The 19,316-nt window shown below is 38.8% G+C and overlaps 2 protein-coding genes across 2 annotated transcripts; both read left to right on the top strand.

Annotated features, from left to right (window-relative positions):
- Positions 1 to 1,090: 1,090 nt before the first annotated feature.
- LOC116266830 (uncharacterized) lies at positions 1,091 to 1,837 on the top strand. Its single transcript, XM_031648240.2, has one exon. The coding sequence runs from the start codon at positions 1,296 to 1,298 to the stop codon at positions 1,563 to 1,565; it is 270 nt and encodes an 89-aa protein (XP_031504100.1). The 5' UTR covers positions 1,091 to 1,295; the 3' UTR covers positions 1,566 to 1,837.
- Positions 1,838 to 11,178: 9,341 nt separating this feature from the next.
- Positions 11,179 to 16,741, top strand: LOC116246469 (60S ribosomal protein L9-like). Its single transcript, XM_031618361.2, has 3 exons — positions 11,179 to 11,681; positions 16,217 to 16,339; positions 16,470 to 16,741. Exons 1-3 carry the CDS (start codon positions 11,319 to 11,321, stop codon positions 16,557 to 16,559), a joined length of 576 nt encoding a protein of 191 aa, XP_031474221.1. The 5' UTR covers positions 11,179 to 11,318; the 3' UTR covers positions 16,560 to 16,741.
- Positions 16,742 to 19,316: the final 2,575 nt, after the last annotated feature.

The following is a 19,316-nucleotide window of genomic DNA, read 5'->3' as shown; positions in this document are numbered from 1 at the left end:
AGTGGTGGCAAGTGCAATACCCGAGTTAAAAGATGTGCCGCATGTCTTCTTATACTTCAAAACAAGCTAAAATCTTAAAGAGAAAATGGAAAAGGACGTATGACCTTACGGATTTTTATGCTCAAGGTGGTTTCCTCTAAATAAACATTTTAAAAAAAGTGAAAGCTTCTAATCAAACTAAAATTTAGATTAAGCCGATAGACCTCCCAAACAGAGTTTGAGAAAAGTACTTATAAACGTCGTCTCCCATATAACTCATAAATGACATTTGAGGCCAACCACTTTACACGAGATCGGATAGGCTGGGATATCATATATACGAGTTCAGGTTGAGTGCCTTTGGATTTTCTCCCCATTGATTGGTTAGGTGGAACTTTGGTTGGAAGATGGCAACTCATATCTCAATCAAACATTGCCTGTGGTTGGAAGGGTACATCAACCTAATCAACAACCCCACAATGCTAAAATGGTTTCTATATATATATATATAAATAATCAGCCCAATAAAATCTATATATTGTCGCCAAAAACTATATACTGTCGACATAGGCGGGACATTTTTCTCATTTTACAGTGCAGCAAGTATATATGAGTTTTCAATTTTCATGGTCAACCGATTTTAGGCGATCACACTTTTCCTGTTGCCATCGGGTCAACATTTTCCCGTCATACCATGATCCAAATTCACGAAAGGGCAAGCGGTTGACGTAATCTGCCGAATCCAGCATGATGGATCCATAAATCTGGGTCCGGCTCCGACTCCACAACATCGAGTTCACTTCGATGTTTGAACTCCCGGGCTCGGATCTGTCGGCGGAATATTCGGGTTCAGATACGAGTCCGGTTCATATGGCACGAGGTTTCCTGTATTCAACGTGCGTGCAGTGGTCAACAGCTCCTCGAATCAGAGAATAAACCGATCCCACTCGACCGATACAACCGTAACGATCCGGTTCCCTTGGTCGCATTCTTCGCTCAACAGCTCAACGAAACAGAGAATAGACCGATTCCATTAGACCGATACAACCGTAACGCTCGCTTGTAGCAGGAAGTAAGGTCATCATCTTCCCTCTCCCTCCCCCTTTCTTTCTCTCTCTCTCGCTCGCGTGCTCTCTCTGTCTCTTTCTCCGTTGATCGAATTGGCCCTAGGTTGGCGCAGGATGCCTCGTCCTGAAGCCTAGATCTGCGGAATCGGCCCCTTCTCAGCCGTGAACCTTCATGAGTTTAGGACGAAGGAAGGAGGAGGAGGAGGAGGAGGTGGTGGTGGTGGTGGGGGTGGGGGTGGGCGGGGGAAGATGGTGTTCAATGGCTTCCTGATCGTTTCCGTCGCGTCGTGGTCGGCAGATGCTTGCCAGTATATCTCCTGCAACCCTGAGCGCCTCCCCACTGCCCAGGTCTTCCACCTCCTCTGCTGCGTTCCCCTGCAGCAGATCCGCAGGCTCGCCGTTTGCCTCTGGTCCATCCTCTGCAACCCCAACTCCCAGTTCTTCTCCGATTCATCTTCCGACGATTCCGACATCGGTTCTGATGCCGGCGACTACTATGAGGACTCGCACTCCGATTGATATGCTCGCGATCGACTCCTCTTTGTCGCTTCGTTGTTGCTTCCTTCTTCTTCTTCTCCTAAGGCTCGTAACATAGAGGTTTTTTGATGAATCAACATCCGTCCTGATCCTTGTTGTTGTTTATAGCTTGAGTGAGACTTGTCTCTATGGGAAATTGAGTTTCCCTTCCGTTCTTTTCATCTTACGTCCGTTTTTGATGTATTATAAGTGCCATTTGTATGAATAAGATGATTAATCTGTTTAGGTGATTCTTCTCGTTTGTGTTGTTGTTATTTATTATTTTTATTTAGCCTTTTTTTATTATCCCTACACTGAACAACACCCAGAAAATTTTATTTTACTTGTTGTTCTTCGATGTTGAGGTCTAGCGATTTCCAGAAGCACTGGAGAGAAACTGTTCAAGGTTCCCTATGACTTTCGTGTTCCTTCTGTGGTTGTTATTCTAACATGTCTCGTGGTGTTTATGCATCTAATTTTTGGTTTTATTAGATGACCTCCAACTTCCTGAAGCGTCTGCGGATTTATGGTCGTCTATTAGATAGCAGATTGTTATCTGTCAGTTGAATATCGAATTGTTAGCTATTGCTTCCGAGTTCTTCAATAGATTTTGCATTGCGCTTCGCCTCTAAAAATTCTACTTTGGAATGGTCATACGAAAATATCAATTTTACCGTAAGAATTAGGGATTGTGCTCGTCTATATGTTGGCAATAAAGTAGCTATTTGTATTTTAAGTACCTTTCTATTAAGATAGGCTTATAATAATTTTGGTTAGATACCAATCAAGTGGGCATCTGGTTTTACTGGTTCAGTCAAGCAATTCTTAGATAGGGAAAGCATGTGTTTGCCAGCATGAGACAGTGCAAGGGATGCATGTGCTAATTCAAGAAATTTTGGGTCTTATATCCATTTGATGCACATTACTCACTTGTTGGCCTTGGTGTGGCTAGGAACAGGCTAATTTAATGCCATTGGTAAGGATCCCATGTCACTTATGTCTTTTCAACTTTATCACATACAAACAGTAAATTCAATTTCAGGTTCCTCTTGTTTATGATAGTTGATTGCTTTAAAGATATGTTTAACCATTGCCTATTGCGGTTTAATCTGTTTTGTTACCTGTAGGGCTTGGATTAATGTTTTGAACCACCTTAACGCATCTTTTGCTTTTTTCAATTTATTGTAACTAATTGCAGCCGGTGCTAGGTGGGCATGCATCTGTGTTCAAGTCATTAGTCTTTTCTCATTTTAACAGTTTTCAAGATCTATGGTGCTTGTACCAAACTGTTGCTGTTAGAAGTAACTTTAGGGAAGTTTGTGACATTTGAGTAAGGTAAATATTGTTTTAGGTGCACCAGTTTCTAGAGTTTTTGAAAAATTTTGATGGCCACCTGTACTTATCAATGGAATAGTTAGACTTGAAAAAGTTTGTTTACACAAGAAATACTTGGTGTTTGCTTGCTAAAATTTATGAACTGCGGCTAATTGATATGGGAAGTTATGTTAAGAATTTATAGAAGCACCTGGTAAATGATAGGGTATTATAATATATGGAGAATAAAATAGCATGGCACAACCAAGTGCTCCTGTAACATTTATGAGGAACAGGAGGCTGGAGCCACTCATGCCTCTGTCCAAGAGGCTTCATGTTCTCCTGTATTTCACACTCTAAAATCTAAATCTTTAATATGCTTTGTGCATATTGATCGCTTGTGATCCTCACTCTTTTTGACGTATTTTTGGTCAAATCAAAAGACTGTTGCGGACTTAGGCCTAGCTACACACCTTTTTTGTCAGATGTTGTTCAATGCTTGAGTATGATCTGTTCAACTCTTGCTTCATGGGCATGCCCCTGCAGCTTCAACTTGGTAGATGGGCGGTTTCTTTAGTGGGTGAAGTAAACCATTTGACCATTTTTATAGTCCTGATAGGAATAATTTGGAACTGCAATTTTTTGTAGAGAGCGTCCTGAAAGCTTGTGACAGAATGCCAGTAGCTTAAAAAGTTAGAGGTTTCATCCTGTAAAGTGAGTCTGATTCTGTTCTCCTGGTGAATATTTTGCCGTACTTAACGTGCCTTTTCTGTAATAATCTTGTCCTTAACTTGAGTTTAGAGTTCAGATTTGCTTTGGGGACAGCTTCTCAAACAACCCAGCTTGACCTTGTGGTTTATTTGGTTGTTCAAGAAATGAGATCGTCCTCTTGATCATAGAACAAGTGGACTTTAGTTTGATTTTTACATGCAGGACTCTAGCATTTAAATACTGCAGACAGTTGGGTGGCAGCTAGTGTCAATCCTGAGTTTTTTTTCTGATGGGTTCATATAACGTATTCCTTGTTAGTGCTCGCAGTTTCCTGGGGGTCTAATGCGCGATGGTCCCAAAACTTTCTTCACTATAGGGAATGTCGAGCACTTCTCAAGGCTACCTTGCATGGTCAAGCAGTTATCAGCTGTGAGTTTTCATCAAAATTTAAAATACAAATAAGCTTGAGTTGTATGTGTTATAAATTTGGTTTGTGTCAAATGGTCTTCGTCGCCTCACCTGAGAAAATAAGTGATCATGTACTATCAGAGATTACATCTGAGAAATCATGTAAGCAAACAAAGTCAGGATAAAACCTTGCACAATAGTGGAGGTGTCGTATAATTCTTTGTATCTGAAGCGAACTTGAACACGTAGTTTTCAATCAATCTAGATGTGCAGAAGGCTGACTGACTTACATTTTGTTTTTACTGTAAGGAACAGGATACAAGCTGGTATGTGTTTTGCGGCAACATGGTTCATATCTTAAAAATTATTTTTCTCAATGTCTAGCTGGTTAAGATGGAATGGAATGCAAAAGTAGGTCAACTTTGATAATTATCTCTGGAATTTTCAAAATCCTATTAATGTTAAATTAAATTAGACAAACTCAATGTAATGATTGGTTGGCAGTAATTTGAATTTATATCTTCAAATGATTCTCAAACTTTTACCTATTCAGGTTTATAAATACATATATAAAAAAAAAGTTATGCTAAGGTACACGTGCTTTTGCCAGGTCAAACCTATAAATACATGTTGTATATTAAATATTCAAACTCACATTAGTGTATTTGTAGATCTTAAATTCAACTGTAGTAAAAAAATTTCCTAGTTTTGGGTTTATTTGATCATATCCTCTTGTTATATCGAGTCTAGATGTGGACCACCATAGGATTTTATAATAATGTTTATGTTAGAAGCAGGATAGTATAGCATGTTATGCTTTAAATTTGATTAAATAATAATTCATTCTACTTTTAAAACTTAATTGGTTCCAGTCAAGGAAAAATCAAGCTGGAGCTTGTAAAACTTGGGAAATTGGGAAAAGAAAGGACAATAAGAGAGTAGCTAGGACCATTATAAATTCTTCTTTCAATTAGGCAGCCAGCACTAGTTACAGTCATAAAATGGAAAGCTTAAATTTTGTTGGCACTTATCATATTAGTATTCCACAATCTAAAATTGAGGCATCATCTGGGAGAAGGTTGCTGATGGTTCAACCCCCTTTCTCATTTTTGGATATATTAAATCTACTTCTTACTTGCTCTCCAATATATTTAGGTATATCAGATTAGAGTCATTTGAATCTTTAGTTTGGATCGGGATGATCTGTTATTTGAATTACCTAGCTGGATCTGGCGGGCTTGTGTTCCTAAATAGGATTAGGATTTGCCCCACAGAGGTCACTTGGATTTGCATCCCTAATCTGGATCGGGGTTACTATATTTTGAATTATCTGGTTGGATCAGACAGGGTTGGGTTTTTAAATAGGATAAGGATCACCCCGCACAGTAACTTTGGATCTGCACCATGTGGATCCAGCAGAAGGCTTCTGTATTTCAGTTCTTTCATGGTGGAAAAGGAATCCAAATGGAAAAGGATATCTTGTTCAGATATGAAATTATGCCAAAAGGGAAACGCTCATTCCAAAATGCAGGAAGAAACCATGGAAAACCGAGGCATTCTTTTGTTGAGGTTGGTATTCCCGCACTTTTTATATTGACATATGCAAGCTCTTTCTTTTCCTTTCCTAGCTTGGTTTTTTGTTTGCCTTTTTGAAGCACGACCTCTCTATGAACCCGTTTCCCATGTACTATATTTGCATGAATGTATTCTCCACTACAACTGTTCAAAGTACATCTGCAATAGTCACTTCACTGAAAACGATAGCTTCAATTTACAGTGGCGACGACTGCTCTTATTGCTAAAAGTACTGAATGCATCATTCACAGTCCTTAGTAAGGCTTCTCTCGATAGTGCATGTGTGGAGGCACATAACATCAGAGAGTAGTTTTATAACTAAACAATATGTAGCTTGTCATTCTCCAACACCTTGGTAAATATCTTATGAAAAGTTCACCGTGTCAAGTCTTATGCAAGTCGAACAAAATTCCAATTGTCATTTTCTGCTTAATATGAACATGGGATCAGCATCACTCTTTTGCTGAAAATGCTGTGGATGGGATTATGACGTTAACATGTTTGTCATTGTTTACGAAGGATTCTTGTACCAGACAGATGATTTTTCCTGGGAGCAGTTCTGAATGCTGATTAGAAGGGGAAAAAAATGCCAAAAGCGGTTTGGATTAAATCTATTGCTTTTTAGTTGGAAAACAACGATCGATGGATCTACATTGCTATCGATTGCCAAGATGTACTAAGATGGTAATGTAAAAGTTGTTAAGTTGAAGACCTTGGATCAAGCCTCTACCTAGTCTAGACTAAGCTTTCTTACGGTGATAACCTTGTTAGGGCTCTATTTATATGCAAAATTTTAAATTTATAGGTAGACTGTTGATAAGAAAAACTTGTATTCGCCTCCATTAAATCATGTGGGATGTCTATGAGACTATGAGAGATGGGATCTGACTTGTTGGTACGAGGTCTGACCATTTCTGACGCATTTATTAGGAGTAATCAGACCAAAGACTAAACTATATAGATCTAATGCCTAAGTGTTGAGTGATGTCTAGTTTCTAAATGCTTTGAAAGCAAATATGTCATAGTTTTAACGAAACTTGTTTTAAACATCTAATTGGATCTTCAGAAGTTCAAGTTTACAAAGAGAAAAGCTTCAAGAGAGAGAGAGAGAGAGAGATGTTGTGCAATCCTGTATTCATCATGATCCATGGAAATGTGAGCAGCCTCTATGATGCATGGACCTAGACCATACATGATCAAAACCTGGTTTTTAAGGTTAGGTGTTTGGGTGTGATCCCAAAGTTCAATTCAATTTATATCCAAGTTCAATTCAATCAAAGATCCAACATCATGTTCTAAGTGTAGTTCATGATACAATGATTCAATTCAAGTTCCTACTAATGATCTAAGTAACAATTTAAAGATCCATTAATCTAGTTCAAGTTCAAACTTAGATTCAATTCAAAATGTCGATTTGATCTACTTCTAAAGATTCAAATTAGATAAAACTCTAATACCAAAGCTCATATTAATGATCCAAGCAATAATCTATAAATTTATTGATCCAGTTTGAATTCAAATTAAAATTTATTTCATAAGTTCGATAGGTCTAGTTCCAAAGATCCAACATTATGATTTCAATTCAATAATAGATCCAAATCGAAGGCCAACAACATGGTCCAAATCAAAAGATCCAAATATCATCCCAGGTTTATGAGAACTAAACTTCTAATTTGGTCTAAGATCAATGTAGTATGATGCAAATTTGAAATCCAACATCATTTGAGATTCAATGCTTAAGATCTATGTTAAGAATCCACTTGAATTTGAAATCCAATATTCTAAGATTCAAATTCATGATCCAATCATATATGAGATCCAACAGAGAAAAGGAAGATGAAAATGAGAAAAGAAAAAAACTTCGGAAGAAATTTTAGGCGCTTTATGAAATTTTTCAAGTCCGCCTTTTAACATTTAGCAATATTTCGAAATGGTGCAGACTCCTTTTTAAAAGATTACTTTACACCTGGTAGGACCTAACTCCGGTATAGGCGACAGCCCGGTCCTAGAGTCGATCCTACTTCCCCAAGATCCTCGTAGAGGGTCCTTACGTCTCTATGGAGAGTTAAGCGGCACTAAGCAAGATGATTACAATAGTAATGATGAAAATCAAACTAACCTCACTCACGAAGACGGCCTGACCTCGATTTGCCGCTGAATCTGGGAGTCACTTGAGTAATGGCTGAAGGAATGGTGCACCAAAATGAAGAGGACGCGAAGGAATGAGGGGACGCTGGTAAAACGCTGCTCAATCTTCCTCTGCAATCTGATTGAAGCTGAAGCACCAGCTGATACAGCAGGATGGGGTGCTGCGACTCGATTGTTACTGATGGATATCAAGGAGGCAGGAAAGATCTCCTAGCTCAGCCCGCCTGGCTGAGTGCAGTGGTAGCACATGGATGAGGCCGAAGTGGGTCGGCCTAAGTCACTTGGGCGATGAGAGTTCAACCCAAGGATGCACGCCTCTTGAACTTTGTAATGCTGGTTTTGACTTGGGCAGCTCGGTCTAGAGCTGAGGAGTACCCTAGCTACGGTCAAGTGATGGAAGCTCGGTCATAGAGCCTTGGTATATCCTTATGTGAGGCTGGCTTGGGGACAGCTTGGGAAAGAAGGGCTTGGACGGTTTCCTCTACGGTGTGAAGGAGGGATCTAAGGGTGTGAGGTTTAGGAGCTTGGGATTATGTAGTGAAGTCAAGGATGAGGGGATTTAGTGGGTAAGACAAGGCTTACGGGCTTATGATTGACTAAAAAAAATTACTAAAAGTGGCCATGTGGGAAAGGGGCCAAATGAGGACCCTCCTCTCACGGATGGAGATGGATTTCTAAAAGAATGGATTCTAACTCAAATGTAGGGATTGGGACGTGAGGTGGCAAAGGTCTAGGTGATGACGGTTAATTGGGACTGCTAAAACTTTGGATGTGATTCCATCAAATGTGGACTCTTTTGGTAGCCGATTTCTCCAAGATAATCAAATGTGGCGACGTGGCATCTCTAGAATCATTTGACCCAAATGTAAGAACTCCTTATTGATCCTTAACCCAATCCTAGCTAAAAAAGTGGAGCTTCCCAAAAGATCGGCTCCAACCTCTCTTCGCTTTATGCGGTACTCACTTTTTGATCAATGGTGGACGTTTTTACCCCTTCAAATGATTAACTCCTTTCATGGCAATGAGGGGTAAATCAGACCTTGGGCGTGGTTGCACGGAAGGTGCCGAAGGTAGCCGGAAACAAAGCAGAGTTGATCGGAATTCCAGAACTTATTGGCAACTTGTATTTTGCACGCCTTGGCCGTTCTACGCGAAACCACCACCGTTCTTCTTCTTTTCTCGTGCTGATTTTTCTCCTATGCTTCTTGGTTGGTTTTGATGGTATTCCACCGTGGATCTTGATGATGAAATACTGATTTTCCGGTGAAAACTCCAGCAAGTCTCCGTGTTTTTCCTTGAAGAAGATCGGCCCTTACTAGTCTAAATTTGAACTTTCTTTCAACGTTGGCAAGCACGTCCCCTTTGGAATCCTTCTAAGACTTGTAAAACCAAGTTTAGGAGTGCCTTCCACGCGAGGAAGATGATGGAATCTTGGCTGTGACTCAAGAGTCCCAGCTCCTCCCACGAGAAATCCAAAACTAAACTTAGCCAACACGTTACTTAGACAATTCCAAATCGGAAACGATCTAACCTTTCTTTCTTGATTCACGATGGGTTGCTGCGCTACAAGGGATGGAACCGCAGCCTCCTTTGCTCGTCTAGAGCCTCTAACTCCTCTGATATGGCAGAGGAATTGCACCCAAGGCGTGCAGATCCGATGTGAAGTCGAAGTGTTGAAAATCCCCCTAGGGCCGTGGCTCGCCTAGAGGAATCACCGCTCCTTCTTCTTCAACGTTGGAGATAAATGTGACTAGGAGGGGATGACGAGAGAGATGATGGAGGAAGAAGAGAGGAGAGGGAGACAAGAGGGGGGAGAGAGGCCAGCACGCTGGTCTTAGGAGAGTTGAGGAGAGAAGAGAGACAAGGGAGAGAGGGATTGACGTGAAGAGAGGAGAAACGTGAGGAGAGAGAGGCAAAAATCAAATGATCTCAAATTCCCAAAATTGCCTCCTCAGTCCCTTGATCCAATTCAATTTATACAAGTGTATTCAAATCTGGATTCCAAACATGAATCCAGCCCCAAAACTCAAAATGAAATGCATAAACATAATAAAAGCGATATCATCCCAAGTCACAACCCGACTTGGTAAGTAATGAATGGAATTATGCGAATGAATGAATATGTAATCAAATCGAATAGAGAAAACCAAACACTAAGTGTAACTCTTGAATAAAAACTCCTCTTGAGCCATGTGAGCTCAAGATGGAAACCACTTGCTTAGCACACCCATCTAGCCTCCTCGAGCTGGGCTCAACTCGACTAGATGACCTCCCTAGACTCGCGCAAACCCGACTCTAAGGACTTGGGTTTTGGACTTGACTCAAGAACTAAACTTAAGCCTATACTGGACCAAATCCTAGGAATTTGGTTTCCCAGCCCCTGGTTTCTCCATGTACCGGCCTTCCTTGCTCGAAAACCTATCCTAGAGCCGTTGCTATTCCACCCTCACCTCCCACTGCTAACGCTCTAGGTTCTGAATTTCCTATGTTCTAATTTGTTGGGACGTTGGACCCAAGAATTTCTAAGGGTTCCGTCCTAACCTCACTAGTCTCGCCTAACCCCTGCTTAGTCCTAGTGGGGGTCCTAAGTGGGCTCGTATCAACACCCCACGGTTTTTTAGAAAATTTTAAAGCTATGCTAACCCTTTATAAGACATTACGAGAATAACCTACAATTTTCTAACAATTTCAAAGCGGTGCTTAGTTTCCAACTTTCAACCATGCCCATCAAACATAAAAATGATTTTCCACTTTTTATGCACACATAAAATCCTTTTAGAAACGGATTTCCATTTTCCCCAATTCCAGAAAGTTGAATCTCGAAACGAACATTACCTTTTGGCAAACTCGGCGGGTCGGCCTCAGAGTCGGCTCGGGATCGTCCTCTCGTTGGGCCAAGTCAGAACCCAAACGAGTCAGCACAAAAACTTGGTGACTCAATCAAGAATGGACTGACTCGTGGATTGATGTCTCGTATCAAACTCTCCAGAGTTTGGTTCTAACTGTTTTAAAGTGTAAAATTAATCTCCATTCTTAAGTTTTTAACCATTTTTTTCTTTTTTTTTCCTTTCATAAAAGCTTTTATCAAGAACTTAATATGAATAAGCCTAACAATTTACGTACATATTTTTACAATCAATTTACAAACATCTAGAGGCCTATGGGGAATCAAGTAGTTGATATAGAGAGATAAATAGATAAAGTGAGAGAGAGAGAGAAATAAATACATGCTAAGCAAATGTTTTTATCATGACCTTCTTGATCCGTTTGATGCACACAAAAAAATTTAACATAGTAAATGGTAAATTTTTCTGAAAAGGCACGGAGGTTTTGATGGCCAAAATCGGATGGCGAGTCGTCCGATTCTTACAGAAATAGCTCTTAAAAGCGAGTCGGTAGTAGACCGATCCGAATCCATTGACACCGCTTTAAAAGGTGCGGAGTTAGTTAGGGCAGCCCTCGGGTGCCTTCTCTTCCCTTCTTCCATCTCCCCTCTCTCCTCTCCCCTTCCTTTCTTCCTGCCGTCGCCCCCTGTTTCTACAGTTCATTTCTTCCTCCGCTTCTTCGCCGTCTGCAACTCGAAATTTATACGGAGAGAATATGAAGACGATCCTGGCGTCTCAGACTATGGATATCCCCGAGGAGGTGACCCTCACTGTGAAGGCTAAGTTCGTGAAGGTGGTGGGGCCGAGGGGCACCCTCACCCGGGACTTCAAGCACCTCAGCCTCGACTTCCAACTCATCGAGGGAGGCCGCAAGCTCAAGGTGGACGCCTGGTTTGGGTCAAGGCGCACGATGGCCGCCATCCGCACCGCCATCAGCCACATCCAGAACCTGATCACCGGTGTCACCAAGGGCTACCGGTACAAGATGCGCTTCGTCTACGCTCACTTCCCCATCAACGCCAGCATCACCAACTCAAACCAATCCATCGAGATCAGGAACTTTCTTGGCGAGAAGCGGGTAAGAGACGCAGTCGAGATTTTCATTTCCTGGTTCGTGATCCGCTTTTTTCTTTTTGGTGTATATGGGGACTACTGTCATTGCTTCTGATCGTTTTATTAGAGGAACTGTTGGTAATTTACGTGTGTGATTTTATCCGTAGAATAAGTCAATTTATGGCAGTCCTTGCTTGCAATACAAAGTATGGTTATAGCTGATGAAGCAGGTAGGGAAATATTTTTTGCTTACGATGTACTAGGCATTTCATACTCCACGAGGGAATATATTTTCCTCTATAGCTTTCATTTCATGAGTAGTTATTGCTGCCGGTCTTTACTTTGGCTTGGATATTGGTGTTATAAGAAAAATTTAGATTGGTTAGAAAACGAGTAAATGGAATAATGTTTGGACTTTGGGATTGCATCAATTCTCGAGCAAGTGTTTCTCCTTTCAAATTTTAACAGTTGATGATTTATATGTGGAAATTTATCTTAGAATTAATCAGTCTGTGACAGTTCTTGCTTGAATTACAAAATATGGTTGTAGCTGATACTGCGGATAGGGAAATAATCTTTTTTTACAATGTACTTGGCATTACTCCATGAGGGAATACATTTCCTGTATAGACTTTACCTGTCATGAGTAGTTATTGCTGTCAGCCTTTGGTTTGTGTGTTGGTATTTAAAAAAAATGTGGATTGGTTAGAAATGAGGTCAGGCATCCATGGTGATGGCGAGTTATTTCCTGTCTTAGTTAGTGGCTGTTGGATTCAACTTGATGATTCTTATTTGCGTTTTGAGGTTTAGTTAAAAACTGTTTATGTTACAGATCAATATACCTATCTTTGCTGGTATCACCATAGCATTTTATACTTTGCACTTCAGGAGCTGAAAGCCTGCATCTATTTCATCACTTCTTCAATTGCTTAAAATTTTAAACTGCATTCAATTCGATTTTTGGATCAGTGTCATGATGTTTCACACATTGGTCATCATCGTAAAGCCACCCCGTTGTTTTATTTCCTTTGCTCTGGTGCTTTGAATTTCAAGAAAACTTGGTTTGTAAGGATTGCCCATCCCACTTGATTCAAAATATTTGATGGTGGAAAATGGTTCAAAATAGGACAAAATTTCAGGGGTTATGTTCATCAAGTGAAATTTGTCCAAGGTTGTTGAAACTTGCATCTATTTCTTTCGTTTTCTTAATTGTGTTATATTTTTAAAATGCAGCATTCAATTGTTATGGATCAGTTATCGTGATGTTTGATTTGCACACACTGGTCATCATTGTACAGCCGCTTCCATTGTTTTATTTCCTTTACTAGGCATATCTGGTGTTTTATTTAAAGGAAGCTTGGTGTGAAAGCATAACCTATCCCATTGCAACCTCAAACCTATGTCACATAGGTACGGGTAAGGGTGCTGGTACGGGAAAACGTGTACGGGTACAGCATTTTCACAAATCTTGGTACGGCGGTACATCAATAATTATATACTTTTAATTAAAAAAATTAAAAATATTGAAAAGATAAATGATATCATCGCATCATTAAGACAATGTTCCTTTTTAAGCTACATAGTCCGTAACTTGTAAGTTATAATCAAATTAATGAACATGTCTGAAAACTCGACAAGGGCATATGCAAAACCACTTGCGTTTTGCATATGAAGCAAATGGAAGAGTCTAACAAAAAGCCACACATGAAAGCAAATGGAAGCAGACAAGGAAACATGTCTGAAGCACAAGGGAATGAAGCCTAACAAAAAGCCACACATAACAGAGAACACGGCATGAATAGGGAGCAGCCGAATAGGTAGTCCATTTCAAGCATTGTAAGTTACAGTTTTCACAGAAAAGAGAAAACGAACATAACAAGGAGCAGGAAATCAAAGTTGAGAACTGAATGTATCAGGAAAAAGGAAAAAACTCAAAGCACGGCAATACGACATGGACACGGAGCAGGTTCTTGAAACAAATGACGACATTCAAAACAAATGAATAGGGAGCAGGAAATTTCGCCGGAATGTGCCATCAATTTGGGGAAACTAGAGAAGAAGAAACCCCGCAATAATGAAGCAAATTAAACGTATCGTACGATACGGGGATGTATCGTACGATACGTACCTTACTGTTTAGGTTTTACGCTACGATACACCCCCCATATCGTAAATAGGGGGTGTACCGTATCGTACGATACCCCGTATCGTACGATATGAGCTGTTTTTCATATTTAATATTGAAAGTGATTAATACGCCTTAGAACCTTCATTTTGGGCAAGGAAAGAGGGCTTGCTTGGTGGCTAGAAGGCTTCGACGCTCTGTTTTCCAACCGACCAGAGAGGGATAGAGTGATTGAAAAGAAAACTAGGAACCCCTCTGCCCGATCGAAGGCTTGTGGGAGGGAAAGCAAGGGTTGAACGAGGGTTTCTTCCGACCACACCAGAGAGAGAGAGAGAGAGAGAGAGAGAGAGAGAGACTTACCGATGGAGGGAGGCTAGAGATTCGCGGGAGCTTCGTCAAACAGGAAGAGGAACACGACTCGCTTGCTCTCGTCAAATTTTTTGTTCAATACGTTGGTTTGGTTTCTTCTTTGTTATTAGTTATTATTTATTACATAGGAATGAATCCAATAGACACAGACCCGATTCCGATCTGTGGTTGTTGGGTCATGACCCAACTAGAAGTGTCTCGAAGACTACAAATGTGAAGGCATGTAAAAAAGCAAACATGCCTTTAAAATGCTAAGGTCTTGTATATATATATATATATATAAAATGTAGTTGGATCTAAGTTTGGATGAAATCCTTGAAACAAGAATGAGATGCATTTTGATATATGACCTCCTTTTCATCATTTTCTATGTTTATGAATATTTGATGATGATGAACATATTATTCTTGATTTTTAGTAAATATGAATTTTTCAATTTTTTTTTTCAATTTTGTCTGATTTATTTTTTATTTAAAAAAAAAGTGATACGGTTACGATACGTTACGATATTTTACCATACGGCGTATCTTAAAGCCAGACCGATACGGCTAGTCGCCAACCGCCGTTCGTTGAAAACCTGTCGTGCGTCTCCAGCTGCCCAAACACATGTCGAAAGACTTGTCGAAAGTCGAGAGGGAGGGAGGAGATGAGCATTGGCATTACAGGTTTTTTTTAGATTTTTTCGTGGTTTGGATTTAGTTCCGACCCGGAACCAGATCCAACGTACCACAATGCACCCCCGTACCGGTTTTGATTTACCGGCGTACCAGTATGGTACACGGGTCTTTGTGGCATACCGCTGTGTCATGGCATGGCCTCAAACCCATCCCACTGCTATCTCAAAATATTTGGTGGTGGAAACAAGACAAAGTCTTTCATTGGACATGTTCAACAGATCATTAAAAGCTGGAAAGTTGCTTCTAATTGTTTCTTTTTGTTTTCTTGTTGTTTTATATTTTTAATTTATTAAAGTGCAGCATTTGCATACATTGGTCATCATCATAAAGCCACTCCGTTTTATTTCCTTTACTAGGAATAGCTGGTGCTTTGAATTTCAGAAAAGTTTGGTTTGGAAGCATTATCCATGCCCACTGCATTTTCAAAATATTTGGTTGTGGATAACAGGACGATATGTTCGTCAGATGAATTAGTGAAATTTGTCCTAGGTTGTTGAAAGTTGAAACTTGCATCTTTTTATTCTATTTTATTTTATTTTTCTATTGTTTTAGATTTTTAAAGTGCAGGACTCAATTCTTATGGATCGGTTGTTGTGAATGGTTTTGATTTGCACACATCGGTCATCATCCTAAACCCTTGTTTTGTTTCCTTTACAAAGGATAGCTGGTCATTTATTTCAAGAGAACTTGCTTTGAAATTATAACCCATCCTACTGCATTTTCAAAATATTTGGTGGTGGAAAACAAGATGAAATTTCATAGGATATGTTTGTCAGATGATTGGAAGCTGGGAACGTGCATCTAATTGTTTCCTTTTTTTTAATGTTTTATATTTTAATTTTTCAAGTGCAGCATTCGATTGTTATGTATTAGTTGTCGTGATGTATTTGCAATTTTGCACACATTGGTTATCATCCTAAAGTCACTCCCATCGTTTTATTGCCTTCACTAGGGATGTTGGTGCTTTAAATTTCAAAAGAACTTGGTTTGAATTCATTACTGCCACTGCATTTTCAAAATATTTAATGGTGGAAAACAGGACGGAATTTCATGGGGTATGTTTGTCAGATGAAGGGGTAAAATTTGTCCTAGGTTCTTGAGATATGCATCTATTTGCTTTCGTTGGATTATTTTATATTTTTGAAGTGCAGCTTTCAATTGTTAAGAATCAGTTGTGATGTTTGATTTGCACACGTTGGTCGCTTCATTTGCTGGTTTCTTCTTCAACGCAAAGGAAAACTGAATTTCCTTTGGATTACTGCCTGTCTCACACAACAGTGTTTTATCCATTTCTTCCATCAACCTTTTTATTTTGAAATACTAGACAATCATTCTTTAATCTCGTGTACTGACTTTTTCTTTGTTATATTTTAAAATTGTACTTGTCAGGTGAGGAAGGTAGACATGTTAGAAGGCGTGACTGTTATTCGTTCAGAGAAGGTTAAGGATGAACTGGTATTGGACGGGAACGATGTTGAGCTTGTTTCTAGATCGGCCGCATTGATAAATCAGGTACGCATGTTTTTTTCCGACGCTTTCCATTTATCAGTTTCTGAGGCCTCATCCTGCTTTATTGTATCGGCAAGATGATGAAAGAGCGATAGGCTTCTTGACATTATCATTTTTATGGTTGTTTTGACAGAAATGCCATGTGAAGAACAAGGACATAAGAAAGTTCCTTGATGGTATCTACGTGAGTGAGAAGGGAACAATTGTGACTGATGAGGCATAAAATGTTAAACATATATCCTGTAGCAATTTTGTCTCTGTCTCCGCAGACCTTGAGATTTGTTTTATCTTTGGTTTTCTCCTTTCGTTTTGTGTGGAACAAGTTCTTTTTCCTTCTCGATGGACGTTGGAAGGTTGCATTGGTAGAATTAGGTAATTTGAAATGTTATTGCATGTTATTTTCAACTGGCTCCGACTTGGATCATCCCAGTGTTCCTTTTTCTTCTTTTTGTCTGTTTCATTTTTTCTTTTCCATTTTGATGTAACGTATTTCCTAGCTTCCAAACCCTAAATGAAGTCCTTAACTGGATGGCACGTTAAAATCGCAATCCAGGTTGTGACCTTATTTTTTCTTCTCATCTTCTATTATTATTTAGGGTTTTCCGGTTAATCATTTTGTTTTTCTATTGTATAAATATGTATGTATAGATATTAAATTCTCCTGCCATCCCGATATTAAATTGTTACCAGATATGGTTTATAATGTCTCGATATGGTGATTTTAGTGATGATTTATAGTATTTTAGCAATAAGTTTTTAAATTATATATATATATATATATATATATATATAATACCATGGTAACCGCATTTATCTCTCTTATGTATTTATACAAATCCGAGTTGTATCGAGTCTTAATCTACTGAACTCGTCGAAACTTGAAGGTAACCTTAATTTTTGGAACCCAATTTAGATCTAACGTGTAACCAAGTCCGTTTTCAGTTAGATTTGAGCTTGGATATCCAAATTGGATTCAGTTTTTAAAATTCACGTCAAATCAAAAGACATTAGTCACCGGAACCATTTTCTTTTACTAGATTTGGGTAAAGACATTAAGAGTCTAATTTTATTTCTTATATTTACATTCTTGAGGATAATTGTTCTTAACAAATTTGGCTTTACACATTCATAATCTAATGTCTTTTTTTAAATTTACAATTTTAGTTTTTGGCTTTACACATTCAAAACCTAATGTTATATTTGAATTTTACATTCTTACTCTTATCTCGTTGAATTATTAGTTCTAAGCATTGAATAAGTAAATTGGTAGTTGAAGTTCTCTAGAAATGAACTCCAATTTCTCCATATATGTACAGGTGACGGAAATACGTAAATTCAGATGTCTTTATTTATTCAATCTTGTAATGTGATCTTTAAAATTCCTATATGTGAAATTAGAATTTTTTCTTGTTTAGTATATTTGTTGAACGATAAAAAAATTGAATGCTCTTATACATGAAAAATCTGATGATGGTAAGTCAATTTTTTGACAAAATCAATTTGAACAAAAACATGTATCTTAATAAATAAGTAATTATAGATTCATGAAAATATTTCAATTTAACCGAAAAGAAAAAGTAGGCAAGTTATTTGTTAATTATGTCCACCCTTATCGATAAAGTTGCGTAGGAGCTACCAATTACTGGACTCGTAGTTCAACGTCATACTTTTAACGCCTTAGCCAAGTGACTGACGTTTATCTAGGGATGTCGTTCGATTTCATTTGAATTGAATATCTGACCCTATTACTTAAAGAAATTCTGTATAGGGAAAATTTTGACATCCGATTAAAAAATCAGGCTGGATTGACATTAAAAAAAAAAGACATAATCAGATCCAGATTCGGTTTTAAATAAAAATCTGATTACATGCATTTGGATTTGAACTTGGATTTAGTTTTAAAATAAATATGCTATATCCAGGATCCATACATTGTGATTTTTTTTAATAGATAATAAAGCTGTTCAAATTTGATTGTGTAATTAAAAGTTCGATTTAGATTTGGTTGGTGAATTTAAAAGTTGGATTTGCATGAGGCTTCCGATTTCATATTTAAAATTTGGATCCAGATATGATATAGATTTTTTCATTAGCATTGGAATCCAAACAGGTGAAATCCCCATAAAATAAGAGGTACACCCAATTTGAATCCGATCCATTGATGTCCTTAAGTTTTATCGTCAAAGCCAACTGCGAAGCTCGGGCACAAAACACCAAACTAGATCAAAGTCAAATAAAAGTGGCTTGCATGGGCTCATTGCCTCTCCTGCATCTCTGTAATTGAACTTCCATTAAGGTTCTTCAAGCAATAAAAGATCGATACTTCTCCGATTCGGAGGCTCTATACTATAGTCTGAGCTTTGTCCCTTGTAAGTCACGCTAAATCTGTTTATTCTTAAGTATGAGCATACTGCACAACAAGTGGTCTGATCTTCGAAAGGTCTTCACATCAAAAATTACAATACACATTTCATGAAAATCAATTCAAGAGATAGACCGTCCATTTTTCTTTAGACGGTTGTCATCTTCATCGTGGGCCGTCCACATGGTCCTCCCATATGGAACAAAACAAAGATCTCGCCGTCGATTGACTGCGAAATTTTCAAAAGACACATTGATACTTGACTTGGTATTGTAGATCCACCAATTTAGCCATGCAAAGAGGGTTTAACTCCAGTTCCTTCATTCTACATACACTGCAGAGTCAAGATCTTACCTAGTAGCCCCAAGGGGTTTGGAACACCGGCTCGGGCCAATGGCTGCTAGGTGAGTAATTGCCGGCTTGAGTTACATGGACATGAACTCTTTGTACAAGCTGAGACAGCCCTAAACTCTGCTTGGCTTCTCTTAGAAAAAAGAAGAAGAAAGGATCTGAACTGTGACTATAGTAGATATGCTATGTATATATCACATACTTAACCAACTCGACTTCATTTAGGAAAAAAAGGAACTGCACAGGCACACACATCTGTTGGACCTT

This window comes from Nymphaea colorata, chromosome 1, assembly GCF_008831285.2.
Source record: "Nymphaea colorata isolate Beijing-Zhang1983 chromosome 1, ASM883128v2, whole genome shotgun sequence".
Taxonomy (NCBI): domain Eukaryota; kingdom Viridiplantae; phylum Streptophyta; class Magnoliopsida; order Nymphaeales; family Nymphaeaceae; genus Nymphaea; species Nymphaea colorata.
The sequence above is the reverse complement of the archived record's forward strand: the minus strand, read 5'-3'. Positions and strand labels throughout refer to the sequence as shown.

What these genes read in the sequence shown, in the direction of transcription:
- LOC116266830 (XM_031648240.2), top strand. Translation starts at nt 1,296, where the DNA reads ATGGTGTTCAATGGCTTCCTGATCGTTTCCGTCGCGTCGTGGTCGGCA.
- LOC116246469 (XM_031618361.2), top strand. Translation starts at nt 11,319, where the DNA reads ATGAAGACGATCCTGGCGTCTCAGACTATGGATATCCCCGAGGAGGTG. An exon ending in ACTTTCTTGGCGAGAAGCGG is followed by an intron (nt 11,682 to 16,216) that starts GTAAGAGACGCA and finishes TGTACTTGTCAG; the next exon opens with GTGAGGAAGGTAGACATGTT. An exon ending in CGGCCGCATTGATAAATCAG is followed by an intron (nt 16,340 to 16,469) that starts GTACGCATGTTT and finishes TTGTTTTGACAG; the next exon opens with AAATGCCATGTGAAGAACAA.